The following is a 22,973-nucleotide window of genomic DNA, read 5'->3' as shown; positions in this document are numbered from 1 at the left end:
TAAAAGGTTAAGAACTGTCGCAGGGCAGGGAACTGTCAGTTTGCTCATCCACTTCATGCTCTCTATTATCATCATCACGTCCAAGAAACTGGGAACAGAGTCAAGGCACTGCAGAGGAATTTGGAGAGGTTTTATCAGCATGAAGGAAGCAAGACAGAGAAAGTCTCAGAAATGGGGAAAAAGTTTGACAGTGTATGCATGGTTACAAGACACCTGGGGGTATCCTAGAGTGATGACCAGGAGAGGATGTCTAGAGGCTGGAGCGTGACTGCCAGGACACTGACAGAGCAGTATCCCGCTGTGTGCAGCCATCCATTAGCAAGTGCCTAGGGTTATCCCTGACAGGGGAAATCTCAGGTCTATAAAAACATGCAATGCCCTGCCCAAATAATCCTCTATTTTGTTTACAAATGAAAAATTAACATAGAAAGCAAAGGGTGCTGAGAATTCCTTCGTGTCAAATAAGTGTTTATTTATTTCTTATCTACATACACATCCATTTTTATTGCAATCACTGAATAAAAGAAGATTAGGGTGCAATGTAAGGCTGATGGGGTGGAAAAGGGGTTTATTCTCCCAGACATTTCATGCTTCTGTTTGTCTGCAATTACAGTCTGTTTAGGTACCAAGTCCAGTGCACGGTATCACGCAGATGGGAGAGATGCTGATGTTCTGAGCAGAGGACCGATACTTAACAGACTTGCAATAAGCAGTCTTGCTGACGACAGTGAAGAAACCTGACTGGTCAAAGCCTGTTTCAAACAGTAGCATTGCACCACAGTTTCTGCTTTGGAAGCAGAAACAGCAAGAGCTGGTCTCTACAAAATGTCTGTGAAACTACGCTTGTAAACTGCACAGCGGCATCTCAGCAGCTGACGTGTCTCACTGCCTCACAACGACTACTGGAAATGATACTCAAGGATGTTCAAGGCTCTTTCCATTTCTTTTATCAAGGAAAGGTTCTTGTCCAGAGTATGAAAACATTAAAACTAGCATCCGTAGGTTGTTCCAAAACCACTCGGTGTCCAGGATTGCATTCTGGTTTTCATGCTATTCAGCAGTGGAATTTCTTCTGTATATCTGACCTTCAGTGCAGTACCAGGTAACATCTGTGATGCTGCGGGAAAATGAGCATTAAGCGATCCTCAGATACGCTGATGCAGCATTCAGTGCTGATGGTTTGCATGAAACGTTCCATCAATTCTTTCCAGTTCCCTGATCCTAAGGACAGCAGGAGCTAATTCAGACCCTGGCTGAAATAATGCTGCCTGGGGCTGGTTCTGAGTTATACCAAGAACAAAGGTCCGAAGGATTAGCCAGGGCAGGCTGAGTTTGTCACTATGGTGGGCAGAGGCAGCAGAAGCTGGCACAGAGCTGGCCAGCAATGCTGGGCAGGTGAGAAAAAGCTGATTGTTTTCACCCCTCTGTTCCACTGCATCACAAATAATGACGCAGAGCAGGATGAGCATTTAATGGCTCTCACAACTGCTCCTATCTGCTGCTTGTTTTCCCTCCTGGGCAAATCTTCCTTAAGTTTGAAAATGGGCCGTGGATGGAGTTATCAAGCATATGTTGCCAAAAGTGTGAAGCAAGGCAATGTAGATGCTGTCAAAGTACAGGAATGGAAGTCCAGATTTTACAGATCTTTCATGGGAAAACCGGCTTTCAGATTGTTAGGATCCAGAATGGGATAAACGATGTGCTTTCATTACTAATTCCAAATTATTGGCAAAAGAACTGTGCACCAGTGGAATTGCAAAGGGTGTACTATATTTCAATCCACCAATAACATGTGATGCAAGTTAAAAATATGCAACCAATCAAAATATCTGAAAACCTAGAATTTGAAATCCGATGCAGCTTACATCTACAGCTCTGATGTGGCATACGTTGGGCTCTGTATGTAAGTGACATATTGCTGAACATATACAGTAAAATCCGTAATTCCATCTCAACTGCTTAGGACTTGTGGTCTGTTTTATACCACACATAAAATGTGATTGGGAAGGAGTCCAAGATGGCTTGTATGGAAGTTACATCTAATCTGTTTCTCGCTGATTGCACTTCTATGCGATTCCTCCTTGCTCAAACTTCAACAGCTGTCAGGGGAGGCTTGCACAAAGGCTGCAGGATAGGGACTAAACGTGTAAACGATGACTAGTACAATCAGAAATACTAATTGACTACAACAGTTGCTCCCTCAGGGTATGGCAAAGCTTCCTTCGGAGGCAGTGAAGCAGGGACAGGCCAGATGTTCTCATATGATAGCATTAGGCACCTTGAACTCTAGAACCACACCTGCTTAGTCAGATGTAGGCTGTAAGTACCCTGTTCGTAGACTCCTGATCCTGTTTGCTCCCTGAAGCATGACATACACATTTTCTCAGTGTTACTCAGCCGTAGGATTGAGATATGCTATGTGTGTGGTGTGGAATATGAGGAGGGTCCATGTGTTAGGCTGTGATGGAGAAGATGATCCCAAGGCAAAGCAGGCTCAGCCCATACACCGATTGCTGGAAGCTAAAACCACATCCTGCAAGTACTTTGCTGTACATATCCTCACACATGGTGTGGATTTTCTAGAGATGTGACTGTCAGTAGGTAAGTTTAGAAGATCCAAATGCAGTATTTCAACTCTGTAATAGTTTCTGCATTTGTGTGCAGTTCTATTAAGGCCACAGTCTCAGTAAAACAGAGAAAGGAAGTGAGTGACTTCAAAGGGTCAGTGCTATCATGGGTCTTGGTGGTGCTTGTGAGTTGTCACAACTGCATCCAGCTCCTAGGTCTTCAGCTGTAACCAGACATGCTCTTGACAAAGAAAGAGCCATGAACAGTTGTTTTTCCACGCTGTATTGCTTACCAAGCAGGTAGGATTCCTCTCGTCTGTGTTTGGTTTCTTCTGTAGGGAAGTCTACAGTAGTAGACTTCCTACACTACTACAGTAGTTTACTACTGCTAACCATCAGCTGTCCTTCAATTCGTGGGTCTGAAGAGGAGATATCAAACAGAAAAAAAAAAAAAAAGAAGGGATGAAACTGAAAGTTACTGCAGCAGTTTTTCTAGATCACACCATCAACCACGTGCTGGAGGGACCACCACAAAATGCTCTTACACACCTGAGAGAGACCTCCCTACCAGGGACCTTCTGACAGTCAGGAAGGCTGTCAGCAATGTGCCAAACACACCTCCCTCTGCGTACATTTTCACTGCGAAGCAGGAAAGGCAGTAAGGCAGCCATGTAAGCAAAATATCTGACGGTGAGTCCCAAATGAATTTGAAGAGCTCCAAAGGCAAAGATAATGTTTTGACAATTCTGATCTCTTAAAATTTTGTGGGAGGACAGGAGAGAAAAATGGTGATGTAATTTTATCTTACCTTTCCTTTAATTCAGCACTTACATTCTGCTCCAGTCCTAGTTTTGCATAACTCAAAGGTAGATTTAGACCCACAACCGGGCCTACAGTACTCAGCCACAATATAATGTAATTTGTGTGTCTAGAAAAGGACAGAAAAATACATAAACATCTTACCCAACTTTTCTGCATTGCTGATACAGTTGACAGTCACAGAAATAAAAAGAAAAGAAAAGAAAAGAAAAGAAAAGAAAAGAAAAGAAAAGAAAAGAAAAGAAAAGAAAAGAAAAGAAAAGAAAAGAAAAGAAAAGAAAAGAAAAGAAAAGAAAAGAAAAGAAAAGAAAAGAAAAGAAAAGAAAAGAAAAGAAAAGAAAAGAAAAGAAAAACAACTTCAAGTGGGGCCATTCCCTTACTTTATCTACATCAAGCGTACTTCAGCTTTCAGCGCTTAAGTGACAGTACAGAATCCCTTTCTGTTTGGATAAAGGAAGTTATTTTGATGATGTTCACTTCCTAGCTGACTTATTTTGCCTGCACCACAGCAAGCCTTGCAAAGCACAGTAGTGTTTCTTACCTGTTCTGTTTCCGTGAGCTGGCCAGTACAGAGGACATGAATTCATTAGTCCGGCAGGGGTGTAGAACAAAAAATGGTTGCCCAAGTAACGGGTGCTCCTAAGAGGGAAAATCAGTTGTTTTACTATGCAGGAAGAAAACAGAAAATATATTGTTTACACTTGAAACAGACAAAGCAGTGTCCACTTAATGCTTGATGCAATTTTTCTCAATTCACATTGTTTTTCTACAAGCAGTCGCTGACATATCAATACTTGACAGCATATTTTCTTATCTAAAAAGAGAAATAAAAGCACCAAGCAGGCAATGCCACAGTTTAGTTCAAATGTAAAAGTTTTCAAAAGCAGCTGGAATTACAGTCTTGTCAAACAGGTGCTGAGAAATAAATGGAGTTTAATGCAGAGCTTGTGAGAGGAAGCAGGAATGGAGGAAGAGCCCTCAGGGTGGCTTTAACTTCCACTAGATGGCATATCCTCACATTAGGCTATTCTATGGAAAAAAAAAAAAAAAAAGTATCCTGAAACACAGTTGTTTGCCAAGAGCCCAATCAAAACTGTCCTGCAGGAAAAAAAAAAAAAAGCCATATAGTGACAATTAAGTTTGCAGCCATACACACTCCCTACAAGGCTTTGCTAAGGCTTTGTGTGTTCCTTTCCACCCTCACACCGCACGGAGTGCTGTTGAAAACTCAATCTGATGCCGCACAACGCTTTCACTTTCTTCTCCAACAGGCACTGAAACTAAGTACGTGCACTGACTGAATCAAACCTGCACTCCATGCACAGCCCTAACAGTGATCTCATCTGCTCTTGCATCAGTGATACCAAGAGATCAGCACATCTGCCTCACGCACTGTGCCCCGGGGAACTGATTTTCCTTTAATGCTGCTGAGGTCACTGCTGCTGCTTCTGCACCAAAATCAACAAATCCTACCTCATCCCCACACTCAGGAAGGGGAAAAGCACTTAGTGCAGCACAGCAGGGAACAGCCAGAGAGTGGTTCCAGGCGAGAAAGATGCCCGACGTGGAAGGCTAGCACAGCCTGCTTGCAGCCGAGCACAGACTGCCACAGCCAGAGCCTTGGCAGAGACTTACTGTGAGGACTGGGTGTTTTATTCTGGGTAAAGGCCTTTTTCCTTAGCTGCACTTCTTGTGGTGGCTCTACTATGGTTGGCCAAGAAGAAACTATACTAATCTTAGTCTCCAAGACATAATCCCTTTGTCCAGGCTGATATAACTGCAGCCAGAGCCTCCTGGTTCTGTGGCTGCATTTTGTCTTAGGATTTAGCAAATTGCCTGCACTGAAGAGAGGAGGACCGCTAAATCTTCTTACAATACAGTAAAAACTCCTTTCCCAACCCCCTGCTAACAAATGAAGACAAATCCTGGCCTGTCACCTTCAGCAAAGAGGACATATCCTATATCAATCACAGTGTCTCTTGCAGTTAAAGGACACTTGGTTCTCATGCTAAAAACACACTCATAAGGATCAATCCTTTTGTGTCTAGGAGAACTTTTTAAAACTTCCAGATGCTTCACAACATACAGAAATAATGTTCAGAAAGCTGTGTTTTTACATCACAGTGCAAACAGATAACTTACCCATGAATGCTACCATCTGCTGTTGGTAACAGTGAACTGATGCTGTTTGCCATTGAGAAAAGCTAACAGTTTGAATAAAAGATCCATTCAAATTATCTGCTAGTTTAAATCATCTCAGATCTCTAAGCAATTCTACAAAATACATAGGTTGTGCCAATGGTATTCCTCAAAGACAGTAAAAACAGATAGTTAACAGTATTTACAAAACTATTAAGCCAAACCAAACAAAACAAAGTACATCAAGCAGCAAGCTGAGCAATTCCCCTACGTGAAGAAAAAGTCTGAAGAGATAATACACAGCCCCAAAGAGAACGCAGAAGATCCGCTGGGCTTTGAATGTCTTAGCACTGCAAGAAAAGAACAAGGATGATTTCCAAAGATGAATGTTCAGCCTGAAGTCAATCCCAACCATCCCATGACCTGGTATTTCATCCTATCCTGCAGTTCTTGCTATAGCAAACCTCCGATGAATGACAGCCAACGGCAGCCAGAGACGATTTTTTAAATAGCTTATTCATCTTTCTTCTTTTAGTTCTTCCTCTCCTTACAACACAACGGAGTGAGACTGAAAAAAATCCCAAACACTAACAATTACATGTCTGTATGAAAAAGCAAAGTGTATTGCTCCCCAGTTTTTCAGAAGTGTAATACCCTTGATCCCATCTTTAGTGCAAAGTTAAGACTCCTGAGCATGTGACAGTGGTGAAATCCACTCAACTTCAAACTCCCTGCAGCATCTCTTCCACTCTTCTCGAACAGTGGAAAGGCGCTTTATTCCCCTCCTAATCCAGCAGATGTAAAGGGAGAGGTTTCTGCGACAGGACCCAGCCACCGGCTTCAGAGTTGATAGAAATACTCTGAGGACACTTGGTTTGGATTAGTCAAACCCTCCTCCGTGCTCTTCTGAAGCAACACCAGTGCCAGAGCAGTGCAGATTTCAGTGTGATCCACCTAATTTTGAATGGCAGCAATGAAGTGACCCAGGGGTTCATTGAAACTTGTGCTGCTTCTTGGTGAGGCTGTGGGCATGGCACGTGCACTACAGCTGCACATTCACAGAGAGCTGTTTTGGCTTTCACTTAGGCAAGCTGAAGACTGTCACTTATTTGTTTACCTCTAATCCATGAAATTTAGGTATTACACAGATCCTTAGCAAATATGGTGTCAAGAAAATAGTTGTGTATAAAATGGGAATTTTTCAAGAAGCTGATTGAATCCACTTGTCTTTTTCACCTCAAAGGAAAGGAATGGAACTGCAAGAATGCTACACTTTTCAGAAACATTCAAAACCCAAAAGATGGGAATATGTCGTGCTCTGTACGTCTGACAGGAAGTACACAAAAACAGGAGAGATTGAAAGATCTCCTGAGCCAAGCAGGAGTTTCTAAGGAGGGAAATGGCTTAGGCACGGGGGAGAGCCGTTGGAAGTACCGGACAGCTGCCAAAAAAAAAAAAAAAAAGAGTTATCAAAGCTCTGAATGACTTCAGAATTGATACTGGGCTATAGAGAATTTTTATTGCCAGGTCACCAGTTCAGATTTCAGCCCGGGCTTGCAGTAGCTAGAACTCACTATTGTAGTACAGCTTACATGCAATTGTCAGTCAAACCAGCATTAATTAGTGCCCTTGTTGGTCATCACTGCAGATGAGTCCAGAACTGAAGGCAGTGGCTTATCTTGCCACCCCAGGGGTCTGCGCTGAGGTGCTCCATCAGGAGAAGCAAGAAAGGTGCACTTCTGTCACTCATGGTATGCCCTGAGAGAGGGCTGCGAATCTGCAGTATGATCACTCCCGAGTCCTTCTCAAACACTGTCCAAAGTGAACTTCATGAGAACGAAGGAGCTAGTGCTGCATCAGCTCCAGAAACCTGTTTAGTACCTGCCACAGTCATCTGTTGGAATAAAGATACTCCACAGGCAGTGAAATGTATCCTGGCAAAATGCTGGGACAACAATACTAGCCTTCAGCTAGGCTCATCTGTGCGTCCCTTTTGGGAAAACCATAAAGTCCTATTGAGGTTTCATGAAAAAATAAAAAAATTAAAAAAGACCACTTTAGGTAGAAAAAAGAGTTTCCTCGTTCTTAATTGGTCATAGCAATGCCTTTTACAGAGAAACGTGTGTGACTTTCAATTCAATCCTAGCAATTACTCGCTGGCATTGTACAGAAAGAACCCATTTACAGGTTGCTCTCAACTCTTCCGGACAGAAATGCTCGGATAGTTAATTTGAAATCAGCTGCTTTATTTTCTTGTTGCCATCCCCACGCTGGCTCACAGTGCTGATCAGCACTTGACACTGGCGTCCGTCACACACCTGCGTATCTCTTGAGCCTGACCCAACTTTCATTGGAAATCAAGTTTTTACAGGCCGCAACCAGCTCCAGTGAATATGCAAGCTCCATTTCCTTTCTGTAGGAAGACAGCTTTTTTAGGTGACATCAAGAACGACTTGAAAGGACGATCTGCACCCGTTTCTGTCCCTGTTGCCTCAGCTTCTCTCACAAAACCACGTAAGAGATGTGAAATGTTTCACTGGTAGTTTGATAATGAATTTAGTTCTGTGTAGGGACGCTACACATGACTGAGGAGCGTAACAGCTTCTGTATGTAAACCTCTTTCACTGAGGTTTTTGTTAGTGTGCCCAAACCCTCAGCAACAACAACGACCAAAGGAATGCCACAGGCTCCCTGAGGATGAGGAAACATTTCAGTTTGGCAGCAGCTTCTTCTGTGTGGCACAGAGAGGCCTGTTTTCATAAAGCCTGTCAGGGATGCCAGTACTCGACCAACTGTCCTTCACCCGTTCTGCCCCCATTTACTGATGTAACTGGGCTGTCCTCGCAAGGCCATGAGGTGTAAGGGGTTAAGACTAGCTTCATCTCCGGCCCTGAGCACTGCCTGTAATGCAGTGAAATGTCAGAGATGAGTCTGAATAGTGGCAAAAAATGGGTGGCTCTGACGTGCACATACAATCAAATACAAAACTTCCATCAGGTTGGGGTATGTCACTTTACCTATCAGTGCGCGTAGGAAATACTACCCAAGTCAGATTTGAATTAAAAATAAACATTACTTCAGGTATCGGGTAATTGCCTGTAGGTAGCTGTGCTGTGCTCCGCTATTCTCTTTGCCAGCCAGCAGGTATTTTGTTGTCAGTACATCTCCTGTAACAGCACCATTTATCTTCTCTGTCATAACTGGAGCTCACCCAGTCGTAATGGCTTCTATTTTCTCCAGTGCTACATTAACCTGCCTTAGATCGTACATCATAACATTTATGGCCTCTCCGTTTACCATAGTGCAAGGGATTTGTACCTAAAACTTACTCTGCCCCGATCCAGTCTGCATGATGTTCTTTTACAAATATCATCACGGAGGGGTGTCAAAACTTTCATGCAGGATACTGCCACCAAACACCACATCCAGCACCTACCATCTCCAGGTATTTTCCCAGCAGTGTTTGCAATCCCAATCATCAGGTCAGAAAAATAAGGTAGGATTAATAAATCGTGACCTCCATAATCTCTTCCATTCAAGAAAATGGAAACAGTGATGCAATGAATAAGGAAGCTGCAGGCCCTTCCCTTTTCACCAACTTTTAACCCCACTTACTGAAATAAATGCCTACTCTTAAGTAAAAATCCTTCACACAGGGTTATGATGCTACAAGTATTTTATGGCCTTGAATTCACAACCTCCTTTTTCATTCCTTATTTTTTATACACACCAGTAGTAACTTACTTGTCAATAAAATCAAACTCTTCTTATTCAGAAAGACAGCAATATAATTTTTCTCTTCAGATTGACTCTATGTCCCACGACCACAACAATAACTGCACACGTGGAACCCAAAGCACGTTGAACTTGAGGTCAAAGGAAGACTTCATGCTTCGATTACACACACGCTCCAGTTTGGGTGTAAAAAGCAAGTAATGTTTTTATGAATGAGGGCTAGGGGGACATTAAGCCTGAGCAGTGAAGTCAGATGAGCATATGCGTGTTGTGATTACAAGGTCCAGTAATGGTACTTGCAAAGGCAACAGGACAGCAACAGCTGTTACAAGAACCATGTTCCAAACATCTCTCTCTGTTTCCTTCTTCTTACAGATTTTCCCCTAATAATGGAATTACTGCAACAGGAACTCCATTATTATGGCACCGCTGTGTTGCAGAAGCAGCATTAAGGAATTTCAATTACACCAGGAATTTCTATCATCCCGTTGGAAGGCACAGATGATAGTAATAAAGCTGCTAGAATACTAACTGTGTACTGCTTCTCCTTTCTACTGATGTGGGTCACAACATTTCTACTAGTGCAGCCACTTCATAAAAACAGTCTTTAAGGAATAGGACTGGTATTGGTTACAGAGAAGTGATAATCAAAAAAATCTTCAGATGGGGCAAAATGGCTGGTGAAAGGAATGTGCTTGCTGTAAAAGCTGTCATATCCAAAAAGCTTTTTAAAAGCGCCTTCCGTCTTAGTGGGCACAGCATAGTTTATTACCTGGGACAGGTGACATATTACAAACAGAAGTCAAGTCATCCTACTGATGTTAACTTAGGAAAGTTCCTACAACTTTGCAGTAAAACACAGAGAAGGACTCCTATCACTAAGTGTGCTGAGGATCAAACAGCCTACTTCTGTCTGTAGCGGGTGCTGGAGAATGACTCTAAAAGTGCAACTATCTCTGCTCTCCTGCATTTTCTTAAATAATCAAAATAAATCTGCAATGGTACTGAGCTAGGGAAAACCTGAAGGGAGCCTGATGAGACAAAAAAAGTGAAAATCAGACGAAAAAAGCGATTTTCTGTCATTACTGAACCACTTTTTGGAGGAGAAGGCTACAGATGGATTTTAACTCCTGCTCAAGTTCTTTGGAGAGGGACAGTTACAGTTGCCTTTATGATTTAATGTATGTGTTTCCTGTGTATTTCCAAAGACATACTACCTTCAGCAACATGTTTTTATTAATACTTTCACAACTGTGAACCCCACACAGTCAAATAAGCTTTCTTCTTGCATCAAGTATGAAGTCCAAGTCGAAAAACCAATTAATCAAACTGCTGGAGTTTTTCTGAGGAAAATGGAGTTGCTTTGGCAGATTCCGCAACACAAATATACGAGAATACTTAATGCAGCCAGAATTTCTGTAAAATCACAGAATCACAGAATCACAGAATTTCTAGGTTGGAAGAGACCTCAAGATCATCGAGTCCAACCTCTAACCTAACACTAACAGTCCCCACTAAACCATATCCCTAAGCTCTACATCTAAACGTCTTTTGAAGACTTCCAGGGATGGTGACTCCACCACCTCCCTGGGCAGCCCGTTCCAGTGCCTCACAACCCTTTCAGTAAAGAAATTCTTCCTAACATCTAACCTAAAACTCCCCGGGCATAACTTTAGCCCATTCCCCCTCGTCCTGTCACCAGGCACATGGGAGAACAGGCCAACCCCCACCTCTCTACAGCCTCCTTTAATGTACTTATACAGAGCAATAAGGTCACCCCTGAGCCTCCTCTTCTCTAGGCTGAACAAGCCCAGCTCCTTCAGCCGCTCCTCATAGGACTTGCTCTCCAGGCCCCTCACCAGCTTCGTCGCCCTTCTTTGGACCCGCTCAAGCACCTCGATGTCCTTCTTGTAGCGAGGGGCCCAAAACTGAACACAGTACTCGAGGTGCGGCCTCACCAGAGCCGAGTACAGGGGGACGATCACCTCCCTAGCCCTGCTGGTCACACTGTTTCTGATACAAGCCAGGATGCCGTTGGCCTTCTTGGCCACCTGAGCACACTGCTGGCTCATATTCAGCCGACTGTCCACCATCACTCCCAGGTCCTTCTCTGCCTGGCAGCTCTCCAACCATTCCTCTCCCAGCCTGTAGTTCTGCTTGGGGTTATTGCGCCCCAGGTGCAGGACCCGGCACTTGGCCTTGTTGAACTTCATACAGTTGACCTCAGCCCATCGGTGCAGCCTATCCAGATCCTCCTGCAGAGCCTTCCTACCCTCGAGCAGATCGACACACGCACCTAGCTTGGTGTCATCTGCAAACTTACTGAGGGTGCACTCAATGCCATCATCCAGATCATTGATGAAGATGTTAAAGAGGACCGGCCCCAGCACCGAGCCCTGGGGGACGCCACTAGTGACTGGCCTCCAACTGGACTTGGCTCCATTCACCACAACTCTTTGGGCCCGGCTATCCAGCCAGTTTCTAAAATGAACCACATTTAACACTTTGTACCTGCTGTTTCAAAGCCATCATGGCCAAGACGGTGGAAATGCTGTTTCTGAAGAAACAAATTCTTCAGAGCACAAACTGCCACTCCTTTTTCCATAAAGGACATCTTAAAACCCTGCTAATGACATGAAAGCTGGCTGATCACAGCCTGCATTCAGCCTTTTGTCTACAGTTTGCAATAAAATTGTTTTTTAATTTGGACAGAGCTCTAACCACCACGTTCCATGCACACATCACCTCTACATTGCTAACTTACTGTGACTTACGTTGACATCTTCAGCTTCTGCTGAATGTGACACCTGAACATGTCTGTAGTCACATGTCACAAAAACATCAATCTTGCTCTTCCATTTTTAAAGCTACCAGAAATAGGACGTGCATCCAAAACAGGAATGGTACTTCAATCCAAAATCTTTGAGGACAACTTTGCTTTTCTTGTATAATGCACAGTGCAGGTTAGAAAGTCATTTAGACAAAGCCATTTACCCAGAAATAAAGTGTTTTCAAGGGCAACAGACAGAAATGTGTTTAATCAGAAGTTTCACTTTCATTTACTTTACATCTTTGGGCCCTTCCTATTTCAGGTTTATTCAGAAGATAAATATATTTTCCATATAGTGGTTTCTGTAACTAAGACAGTGATAACAACAGAAAAGAATGTCTTAAGATCTGACATGCATATGCACTTTTTGTGCAGAGCTTACAATTGTATCACCTTAATACTACAGAATAAAAAATAACTTAAATAACTAGATAACCAAGACCTATTTCATATTTCATCCCTGAAATTGGTTCATCTGCCTTATTCCAGAATATTTACAGTTTTGAGAGGGCGATAATCCTCTTTTGCAATTTACATATATATTTATTTTTTTTAATAATTTAACATCTAACAGAATATCTTTTAAAGGCATACAAAAGTCACGCAGGACAAGCATAACATTAAACAAGAATAGACAACACTGCTGATGCTTATATATAAAACCAGGTTTGAATTACTAAATTTAAGAAAAAGTGGAATAAAGCACTAGGTGACGCTCAGACAAAGCTATGTTTTTAAAGCCTAAACTTCCCAAAAGCATGTAACTTGCATTTAGGATTCTTTAAGAAAATTCTATAGTTAAAAATTGGCAGGTCCATAATTACATTGTCAAGAAATGGCATCTCAGCCATTTTTCCAAGAAAATAAACAGATGATTCCTCTTCCATGCTTGCCAAAATAAGATTAATTCAGTTGTCACCATTTTAGTTATGTAGCTTATAGTCTTAATTAATTACTATTTGAAATCTGTTCTTAAGTTAAGAGATTCATCTAAGGTGCAAAACTGAAAGATCCAACAAGCTGTATAAGTATGGAAAGATTTTGGGACAGATTTCCAACTCTGATTAAAAAATGTTGAGTTCAGAAAAAAAAAAGAAAAAAAAAATCCATAATGGCATTTGATAAATGTGCCCCCGAAGGGTTCACTTTATAATCCCAGGAATTTCTGGACAAGAAGATATTGGGAAGAGAGATTTTCATTGGACTTTTGAGTTTGAAATACTGTAACTAGCAAATGAGATGGCATATATTCCTACCTCCTCTATATAGTTTATCAAGAAGGAAGTATGACTAATAGCTATAATGTTGTCAGAAGACAGACAATTACCACAGGGTAATGAATGGAAAGCAAATTTCTTCTGCAGCAGAGCAGTAGAACACTAATTTGACTATATCAAATATAAGAAGGCAATCAAATGTCCGTAAAAATGTGACTCAGCCCTCATTCTGAGTTCAGGCCAAAGGAAGACTTTTTTTGTTCCTCATCTCTCCTTATAATGCTAGATGACTGTGATCCTCCAGTTAAAGCACCCCATAGTGCATATTACTTGAAATACCATTTGTTGGACCAATACTCTGAATAACTACTGAAACAGCAAATTCTTATTCTTGCACAGACACTTTAAGACCATCAATATTCGTGGTAATTTTCCTGATGATAGACTCAATATAAGGCTACAAGCATAGTGCTGTGTAAAAGCCTGATCTGTCACAAATTGCCCAAGAATCTCCATACACAGTATATGGTAGAGTAAAAAGTTTGAATTGGGATTAGCGAGCACCAAAAAAAGCGAATGCTGGCATAAGAAAGGTGGAGAACAGAAAATGCCAAAAGGAACTGAAACAGTCTGCTACAAGACCTTCCCAGAGCTGCAGCTAAGTGCTTTGGTAACAATGGTATTCAGAGTTCAAAAAAGACTTGGAATACCTCAGTGTCTGTGACAACAAATGAGTGAAACACTGAGCTCTCTTCAGAGAGCCCAAAAGTCTACAGAAGTTTGAACATATCACTGCTGCAGGAGCCGTAACTCCCATTCTGCCAAGGCATTTTGAGCAGTGTGTCTCCTTACTCCTGAATTAGGCTGCTATGCAGCCAGAAATACAGTATACAAAATGAGAAGGCAAAACTGGCCTCTGTTTGAATTTCAACTTTAAGAGCTGTCAGGTGGTTTTGCGAGTCCTCAGGGTCTATACACAGCTTCATACCCTGGTCTGACCATATGAAGAAAATCCATCTCCTTTGATGAGTTCGCCTTCCTTTTTGAACCTCAGACTGTCTGAAGAATGTAAGAAGTGCCCTACTGGATGGGAACAGAATCCATCCAGCACTGGGTCTGGTCTGCAACAGCGGCAGGTGGAAAGGCTGTTGTGGTAGAGCAGAGCCCGTTTTTTTTCTGTGGTTTGCTCCCTTTGTGCTTGTTGTACTACAGATGATGGAGGACACATTCATGCATGGTCTTTTTGAATCCATTTATGGACAAGTGGTCTCATGAATTTGTCTAAATGCTTTTGAACTGCTGATCTGTTAACCTGGATACCGAACCTCCATTTAAATGGCACTTTAAAAGCTTTTCTTAAATAAATAAATAAAATCTGCGGAAGGGCTTGACCAAGAGCCCTTGCTGCAGGAAAAAAAAAAAAAAAAAACTGGAATTGTTATTAAGTTTATAACAGTTTTGTGACCATGACAGTTGTCTTTCATGTGGAGCTGATTTTGTGACATATATGATATCTATTTGCCTCACACTGTGCAATCGATATTACTGTGTACTTTAATTTTTTCTTCACAGGAACATTCAATTAGGCGGAATATTCAGTAACCAGCCTCATATTAGTAATGATTTTCTGTGTCCATACAGGCCTGCTGGAGGTCACTGCAGGGGAAGACAGAAGAGCAACCCATCTCTGCCTACAATGAGCAATGCCAGACCAGGGAAGGAATATGCTATTTCATCTTCTTCTTGGGAGGCTCTGTGGAATCTCTCTTGCTAGAAAAATTGTGCAAATGCAATGTGTAGCACTGTCACATTTTTTCTACAGAAGCAGAGAAGAATCAAGGGAATCAATACTACTACACTGTAATTCATCCAATTAATTATGTATCAGTGTAGAAATATTATTAAATCTCCATTTCAGAATAACTGATCAATTCAAGGAGCAATAACACTAAAAGTCTATCCTGAATTGTTCCCCAGAAATCAGCAAGGATCCTCCTACCACTTTTCATCTCCATATGAACATTACCCATTAAGCCTCTTCGCTTATTCTATACCCTTCAGTACCAGTCCACTGTTTGGTCTTTTCCTCCTTTGAAATTAGTCAGACTAGGTTTATGCCCATAAAGTCTTACTGGGAGAAACATGACTCAGCTGTAGGGCAGCTATACATTATTAATTAATGCTTAGTTTTCAAATAAACCTTCTTGCTAGCTTGTACACCACTATTGTTTGTTTTCAACCACAGAAGTTCAATCTATCACAGAAAATTTTAGATTGAAATAAATATTCACCCAGCTTTTCCGTTCTTAGATTTTTCCCTCTGAAACAGCCTTCCAATCCATGCTGGTAAGATTCCCTTTCCTCAGGAAGTTGTACTAATAATTTTCCAAAAATATTAGCAGGGGATCCATAGCAACTGTTGATATGAGTCAAAGTGATTTAAGAGAGATCTTAGCAACCTTCTGTTAAGATATACTGTATACAGCCTCCCCCACTTAGCAAAATCCCACAATATGGCAAGAAAGATTTGTATGTCTAAGAATAGCTACCTACACACATTTTTCAAGATGACTGAGCCATAATGATTTAAATCCTCCCTACCACAGTTTCAGCAAGATGTGCCTCTACAACACTATATCAAAGTGTTCTGTTCAGAGTTTTGAATCTTCTTCCTTTTTTAAATCACACCATTAACATCCTTGACATTTTAGAAATAATGTTTATTGATTTTTCTGTTAACATTGCTATAAATTAAGTGATGTAATGGACAGGATTATTGAAGTTCTATAAAGAATATGTCTTTCAGATTCTTAACTACATATTGAAAAAGCGCAGACTCTGGAAAAATACTGCAGTTCTGTGCTGTTCTTGGGAAGTTTTCATTTGGATGACTACTTTTTATGTGACAGAATAGACATATAACAGAGATGATATTACAACTACCTGCTAAGTACCACATGACAGGAGAAAAACATCTGATTTAGGTGAAATTGAGAAATAAACAATAGTAACAAATCAGACACAGGAGAATTCCTTATCACTTGCTGTTCTGAAATTTAAAATCTGTGGGACAGGGTTGCAAATATTCCATTTTGTAGTAGAAGTGTTGTTAGTAAATGCAAATAGCTTTCTTCATTGTAGATGAGGATTCATAAAAGGGCTGAATAGACTGAACATGAAGATGCATGCACAGTGCAGAAGGAAAACAGCACAATCATCTTCAGCCTCATTCAATTAGCATTGGTGTCAGCAGCCCACACCTTTCTGTTTTAAGGGTTACACAAGGTGAGCCTGTAAGCTAAGACCTGGAACAGCGTGGAGGATCTTTTAACAGACTACCACATAGACAACAATGATCTACCACATTTAGGAATTTAATATAGCCCTGAGATTAAAGACTTGCAACTGTCCTCACAAAGTACTGCATTGAGAGTCAGTATCAGAATGTCTGATGTCTTTTTTTTTTTTTTTCTGGGGTGACAGCAAAGCACTAGAAGAACCAAAACACCAACCTATTGGCAGCAAAAACAGAACCGACATACAATAAATGAACTTTGTCCACTCCCATGGTTAGGAGGAGTGCCCTGCAGGCAGAGCCCTAAATCATATTTTGATAACAGAAGCATCTGGGTCTGAAGAGGTTTTGGTAAAACCTGATGAGGGACAGGGAATGAGCAAGGCAGCATGTGCTCTGTTAACTTCCATGATCTTTCAGAGTCCTGACTCACAGATTAGTTTTTTAGACTGTTTCTACAGAACCTTCAAGTCACCAAGCCTTCATTCTTGTTTTATTGGGCAGTTTTTCAACTGCTGAGCCTCCTGTAATAATGCAATTCGATTTCTATCCTTGGATGTTTGATTTTACATTCCATCATCACGAAGCATTGATTAAAACTTAGCAGATTTACTTGATTGTGTTTATGACTTTGTTTTCTCAGGGCAAGGTCAGGGTTTATGACAACATGACACTCATAAAAAACAAAACAAAAAAAATTTTTTGGTGATGCTTGTTTCCTGACTGTGATCAGATCTATTCTTCAACTTTTAAAATCATCTTGTTAGTTTGCTTAAAAACAGAAAAAAGTAACTGAGACATGGACTGGCACAAATGAGAAGAAGCAAAAATGAACTCGGGCACATATGTTCAGGGATTTATATCCAAAATTCTCTAAAATTCTCACTTTGCTTCCTCCTAGCCTTTGGAAGACCTGTTTCTCAGAGTGCTAAGTCCCCCCTCACAGAAGAAGAAAACATTTTTCTGCTACTTGCCATGGGCATAAACAACTATATCTGGAGAACATAAACCTCTGGCCTACACCCCAAACTGAATCCCACAGCCATCCACACAACATGCCTACCAAACCTGGTATTGTACAAAACATACCAAAAAGAAAGAAGAGATGGCCATTATATCCCGCTTTACTCTACAAGCAAGTAAAGAACTAATCTGAGACACGAGACCTAGATTCAGATTTCTTTTCTTCTTGATTTAGAGTAAAGCTCTTAACTTCATAGGAAAGTAGCCACACCACTGTACCACTGAGCTGCATTTTGGAGGTGGGAATGTGTCACTCTTCCCTGCTGAAGTTGTTCTGTGCACATTTTTATAAACACCCCCCAGCACAAAGACAGGATGAAAATGGCTAGTGCCTTCACCCATTGTCCAAACCAATAAATATTCTACTATTTTGTAATAAGTTTTGGAAGGTGCCTGGAAAATAAATGGGTCTTCTTAGTTCACCTTTTAATAGGTAACTATATGCATCATCAGGCCATAATTTTGAAAAGCAAGTATGTAAAAATTAGAGGACAAAATCTGCTATTCACAGGTACTTACCTTAATACTCTGTATTGTCAACTTCTACAAGAAGGACCAAATACCATGTAATTTCAGGACAGAAGTTCTAGCTATAAACATAAGTTACATTTAACTGCTGCACATCTCCCATTCATGCTGGAGAATATTTCCAAAACAACAAAAGTTAAACTAATAAACCTTTACCTTTACAGATAAACTGAAAAACTGAAACTTTGTTTTAAATTTCTGGTTGTTAAATAATGCACTACCCTGTCATAAAATGTGCTCACTTTAAGATTAAGATTTCTCCACCTTTGTTTCAGGTCTATTCTCTGTTCTCCACTGTTTGTTTTGGATCCTTTCTCCTGTTCTTGTGGTCTTTCTTTTCAAATTGTCTCATCATTTAGCATATCACCAAGACATGTTTGGACTTCTGATGATTTACTATGCCTCTGGTGTATCATACCTGGATTTTAAAGCACTGAACCTGCTGTTCATTTACACGAAGAAGGACCATTACGTTGGAGCTTTTTTACACAATACCACTATGTATCTACCTAAAACTGTACTGGACTTCTCTGCTAAATATAAGAGCATATGTGAGAGAAATGTGTCTCTCTTGCTGCCATCCCTTATCACGATATACTTCATCATTCCTTTCTATAGACTTTTATTCACATTTACCGTAAATTTTTTTTTTAGCTGGATACTTTTGCTTGGAGGTTTTGGAGAATGCTCCTGGGTTGTTTTTTTCCTGTTATTAATTGAAATCTCTCCAGTGCTATTTTTACATTCATCCTATTTGCAAGGCTCAGGAAGTGATTGTCCCTCTGTACTTGGCTCTAGTGGAGCCGCACTTCAAGTGCTGTGTTCAGCTTTGGGCCCCTCACTACAGGGACATGGAGGTGCTCAAGAGAATCCAGAGAAGGGCGATGAAACTGGTGAGGGGTCTGGAGAACAAGTCCTACGAGGAGCGGCTGAGGGAACTGGGGTTGTTCAGCCTGGAGAAGAGGAGGCTCAGGGGAGACCTCATTGCTCTCTACAGATACCTGAAAGGAGCTCGTAGCAAGATGGGGATTGAGCTCTTCTCCCAGGCACCAAGTGATAAGACAAGGAGAAACAGCCTCAAATTCACCAGGGGAGGTTTAGATTGGACATTAGGATAAGTTTCTTTACTGAAAGGGTTGTGTGGCATTGGAATAGGCTGCCCAGGGAAGTGGCTGAGTCCCTGGAGATCTACAAGAAACATGTAGATGTAGAACTTAATAGCATGGTTTAATGCTGGACTTGCCCCTATTAGGTTAAAGATTATACTAGATGATCTTAGAGGTCTTTTCCAACATGAATGATTCTATGATTCATGACATTTCTGTCTTCCTTTGTAAACACCGATTTTTCTTACTTGTCATTAAGGCCAATACATAACTAGCTTAGGAAGTACATTAAAAAGTCAGGAAAAAAACAGGGATGGCAGTCTGAGGTGCCCAGAAGATCCCCTAGGGCATCCTAATTCATGCTGAATGGGACAAACCAGCTGAGGGGCAACTGAGGAAAGCTTTCTTTGTATTTCAGGAAAGTTATAACAGGCACTCAGAAAGGAGCTTCTTCGAAAGAGTACGTTTCTAAAATCCACTAATTCAAAAATGCAAAGTGACATTCTTTCAGAATACGTAGAGAGTAATAGCTAATGCAGGATATCCTCAAAAGCATCTACAAAATTACAAGGAAGATATTCAGGACACAGACATGCCATGTCTGCAACTCCCTTTCTGACTCTTCAAAAAGAAGCTAAAATCACAGTTGGCAACAGTTCTGAAATGCAACAGTAATCCATAAATACTCCTTAATTTTCCTGTCATTGCAGAATTAAGCTACTTCCAGCTAACACAGATCTTACCAGGTGTGCTAAATTGATGTCATTATAAGCCATCAGGAAATACCCACAGAGACCTGTAGCAACATTTAGAAGTTTTGTTAAACAGCTGTGTGTTATAATTGATTTGTATTATTTAAAACAGCTAAAGCAAGTTATCTCCGGATGTAGAAAAGGGATGACTGAAGACTCCAGGGAGATTTAACTCACATGAAAGCCAATCACAGGAACTTCATTTGAGCATTTTAAGATTATTACTAGAGGAAGTGCAATTAAATCATCACCATTTATCAATTATCATTATAAAATACTATGCAACCTTATCATACTAATTTATTTATGAGAAGGTAACTAGTTGGCTTCTGCTTACTGCAGTAAAAATAATCTAGTCAGTAAAAATATCTGAAGACGCTTTCTCTGAAAATGAACATGCCTTTCAAATAATAATCAAAAGTAACAGAAAAGTTCAAAGTTTTATTTAAATTTGTTTTCAATTATATTGGTGATATAATTGCCAAATAGCTAAACTCTTCAAAGTTCATACTATGTTTCAGTTCCTGATCTCTGCTATATTTTGCCATACAGAGTATAAGACAAAACATAGTTGTATTACAACTGTACACTGGCATGCTATACACATTTCATAAAACACTTAAAATGTAAGTCCCAAATGCTTGGTTGAACATCCTGGGTCTGTGATTAAAAAATGGCAGTAAGAATTTTTTTCCTAATCTGTCAACTCTTGAATTGAAGTCCAAAATCAGCCTTTGTTAAAAGGTAAGTAACATTACCCTTTGATAGTTGTCTGCTCTTTTTTTTTTTTTTTCCCCAGTGGTGAACTGCTCGTAGAAGTTTTGCTCTGTTTTGGAGCAAAATCCTGAACCTTCTCTCTCTGCTGTCCACGTGTACTGAGAGTTCAAGCCTGTTTTGGTGAGTTTGCCCAGTGACTTGCATTACATGATCTATGTCCCTGCAGGCAAAGCCTAACCCACATAGCAAAATTGGTCAGCAGAAATGCAGGAGAAAAAAGAAAAAAAAAAAACAAAACAAAACAAAACAAAAACACTTGGTATTTCAGTTCAGAACCCTGGCCCACTTGAGGGCAAAAAAACACTTTTTCTTGCAGACCTAACTCCCATTTTGATCTGAGCCTTGCAGGCTATTGCTTACTGTAAGTTTTTATTATCTTTTGTAATTCCTTTGAGAATGCTCTGATCTTCACTGCTGTTTTCTATTTGATCTGGCATATGTATCTCTCAATTTACAAGGGGAAGTGTTTGTTATACCAGCAGTTGTTGGCACTTAAAATACAATACTGTTGGCACTGTTAATTGTGCTGGTGCTTTGCCTCCCCTCAGACTCAGACAGAAATGTATGCACAAAACCATGCACTCCCTTTGTCTTCTTATCACCTGGCTGGATGGCCAGTGCATCCTCACTGCCCGGTGCCTGTGTGCTTTCATCTAAAATTAAAACTGTAGACCTCTTAAAGCGGCTTTCCCAGAGGCTCTCTCTCACAGCCATGTGGGAAAGTACACATTTTCAATCCAGGAATGCAGCTGGGGCCTTTGGACCCGGTTCAATACTGATGTGAAGCAGGCTAACCTCCCTCAAGTCAGCAGAATTCAACAGCCGTAAGCCACAGGTACATGGTATTCAGGGAAATGAGGTACATACAAAAGGCATAGGAATAAAAAAAAAAAAAAGGTAAATTAATTCCAAATCACTCATGGAACTGCTGGAGGATCTTACCTTCTACCTGCCAGCAGTTCCAATACTATGCTATCAGCCTGAGGCACAGTCCACATTATTTTGGGAAAAAGCAGTTTAACTTAGTCTGCAATGACTTATTTAATGGAATATCACCTCAGTGTTATGTCCAGTAGTGTTTTGCTGCTGTAACTCCGCTAATTTCTCCAAAATGTTTTTCTTTATATCTTAGTTTCTGTCACTGGACTCATGGGCTGAACCACTTCTGGAAAGGTGCCGCAGAGACAAGAGGCTCAGCACACCACACATTTTACCAACATAAAACCTGTTCCTGCAAGCCCCTGCATGCATGTATCTCACACACTTACTTCCCTAGTTAACAGATGCAGGCCAGTTTTACTTTACTGTATCTTAAGAGGCAAAAGTAATCTCCAGGTGGGAGTGACCTGCTTTTCCTTTTGGCTTCCATCACTCTGATTTTACACATTTCAAACATATTATTTTCGCTTTATTCTCAGTAGTACTGCATTATGATTTATTACCTACACTGTGCTGTGGGTTTTTGCAGTGCTTTGCAGACAAATAGAAAGAGACAGTGCTTTCTATAGAGGAGCGTGAATGTGGCTTCAGGCCACAGTATGATGTGTAGAAGTGTAGAGAAGGAGTAACACCTCCGGAGTGCAGATAACAGACTCTCCTATACATTTTTGCAGGTGGGACTGTAAGCTATCCACAAGCCAGAACAGCTCATCTGGGAAATACCTGAGATGTCAGCCCCAAAGGATTCCTAGCATCTGCCTGTAATTAAGAGTTACTGGTCTCTATCTACCAGCAATGGATTTTCAAATGGATTGAAAGCAAAGTTAATTGAATCCTCTGCCTTTCTATGCAGAAATGGTCATGATTTAGCTCTGAATCTTAAACTTGAGCTATGAATCACAAAACTTTACAATCTGAACTACAAAACTTTCTTGTGCAGAAAGGGAGTTATCAGCTAATCTATTATTTTATTAAATCTAATTTTCTCATCTTCATTCTGTAGGAGACAACCCAGATAATTAATACTTTATTTAAAAGCATCTATTATGACAGAATCTGCAAACTCACAATTAGAATTCAGAAATGCACAACAAACATCTGAAAACCAATGCCTGTTAAGTTCTCAGGGAGCTATTATAATACAAATAATAGTCTGTGGCTGCAAAAACATTAACGTTGCCTGTGTTCCCATGATTGAGTGCCATTTAAAAATAGGCATCCTGTAATTAAGTTGTATTAGTTGAAT

The 22,973-nt window shown here is 40.7% G+C and overlaps 1 protein-coding gene across 4 annotated transcripts in view; it reads right to left on the bottom strand.

The window, feature by feature from the left end:
* Positions 1-447: 447 nt before the first annotated feature.
* ATG10 (autophagy related 10) overlaps positions 448-22,973 on the bottom strand; it is an 81,892-nt gene continuing 59,366 nt past the window's right edge. For 2 of the 4 annotated variants that reach the window (XM_072031135.1, XM_038170765.2), the window contains exons 6-8: positions 3,928-4,025; positions 3,399-3,495; positions 448-2,986 (exon numbers count right to left, since the gene is read on the bottom strand). In XM_072031135.1, the coding sequence (XP_071887236.1) occupies positions 2,963-2,986; positions 3,399-3,495; positions 3,928-4,025 (219 nt within the window). In that variant the 3' untranslated portion in view covers positions 448-2,962. Of the gene's footprint in view, positions 2,987-3,375; positions 3,496-3,927; positions 4,026-22,973 lie in introns of all 4 variants that reach the window. The other 2 variants (XM_038170766.2, XM_038170764.2) reach the window with 1 other exon arrangement.

The sequence above is a fragment of the Anas platyrhynchos genome, chromosome Z, assembly GCF_047663525.1.
Source record: "Anas platyrhynchos isolate ZD024472 breed Pekin duck chromosome Z, IASCAAS_PekinDuck_T2T, whole genome shotgun sequence".
In the NCBI taxonomy this organism is placed as follows: Eukaryota; Metazoa; Chordata; class Aves; order Anseriformes; family Anatidae; genus Anas; species Anas platyrhynchos.
This window is presented reverse-complemented; position numbering and strand designations above follow the sequence as displayed.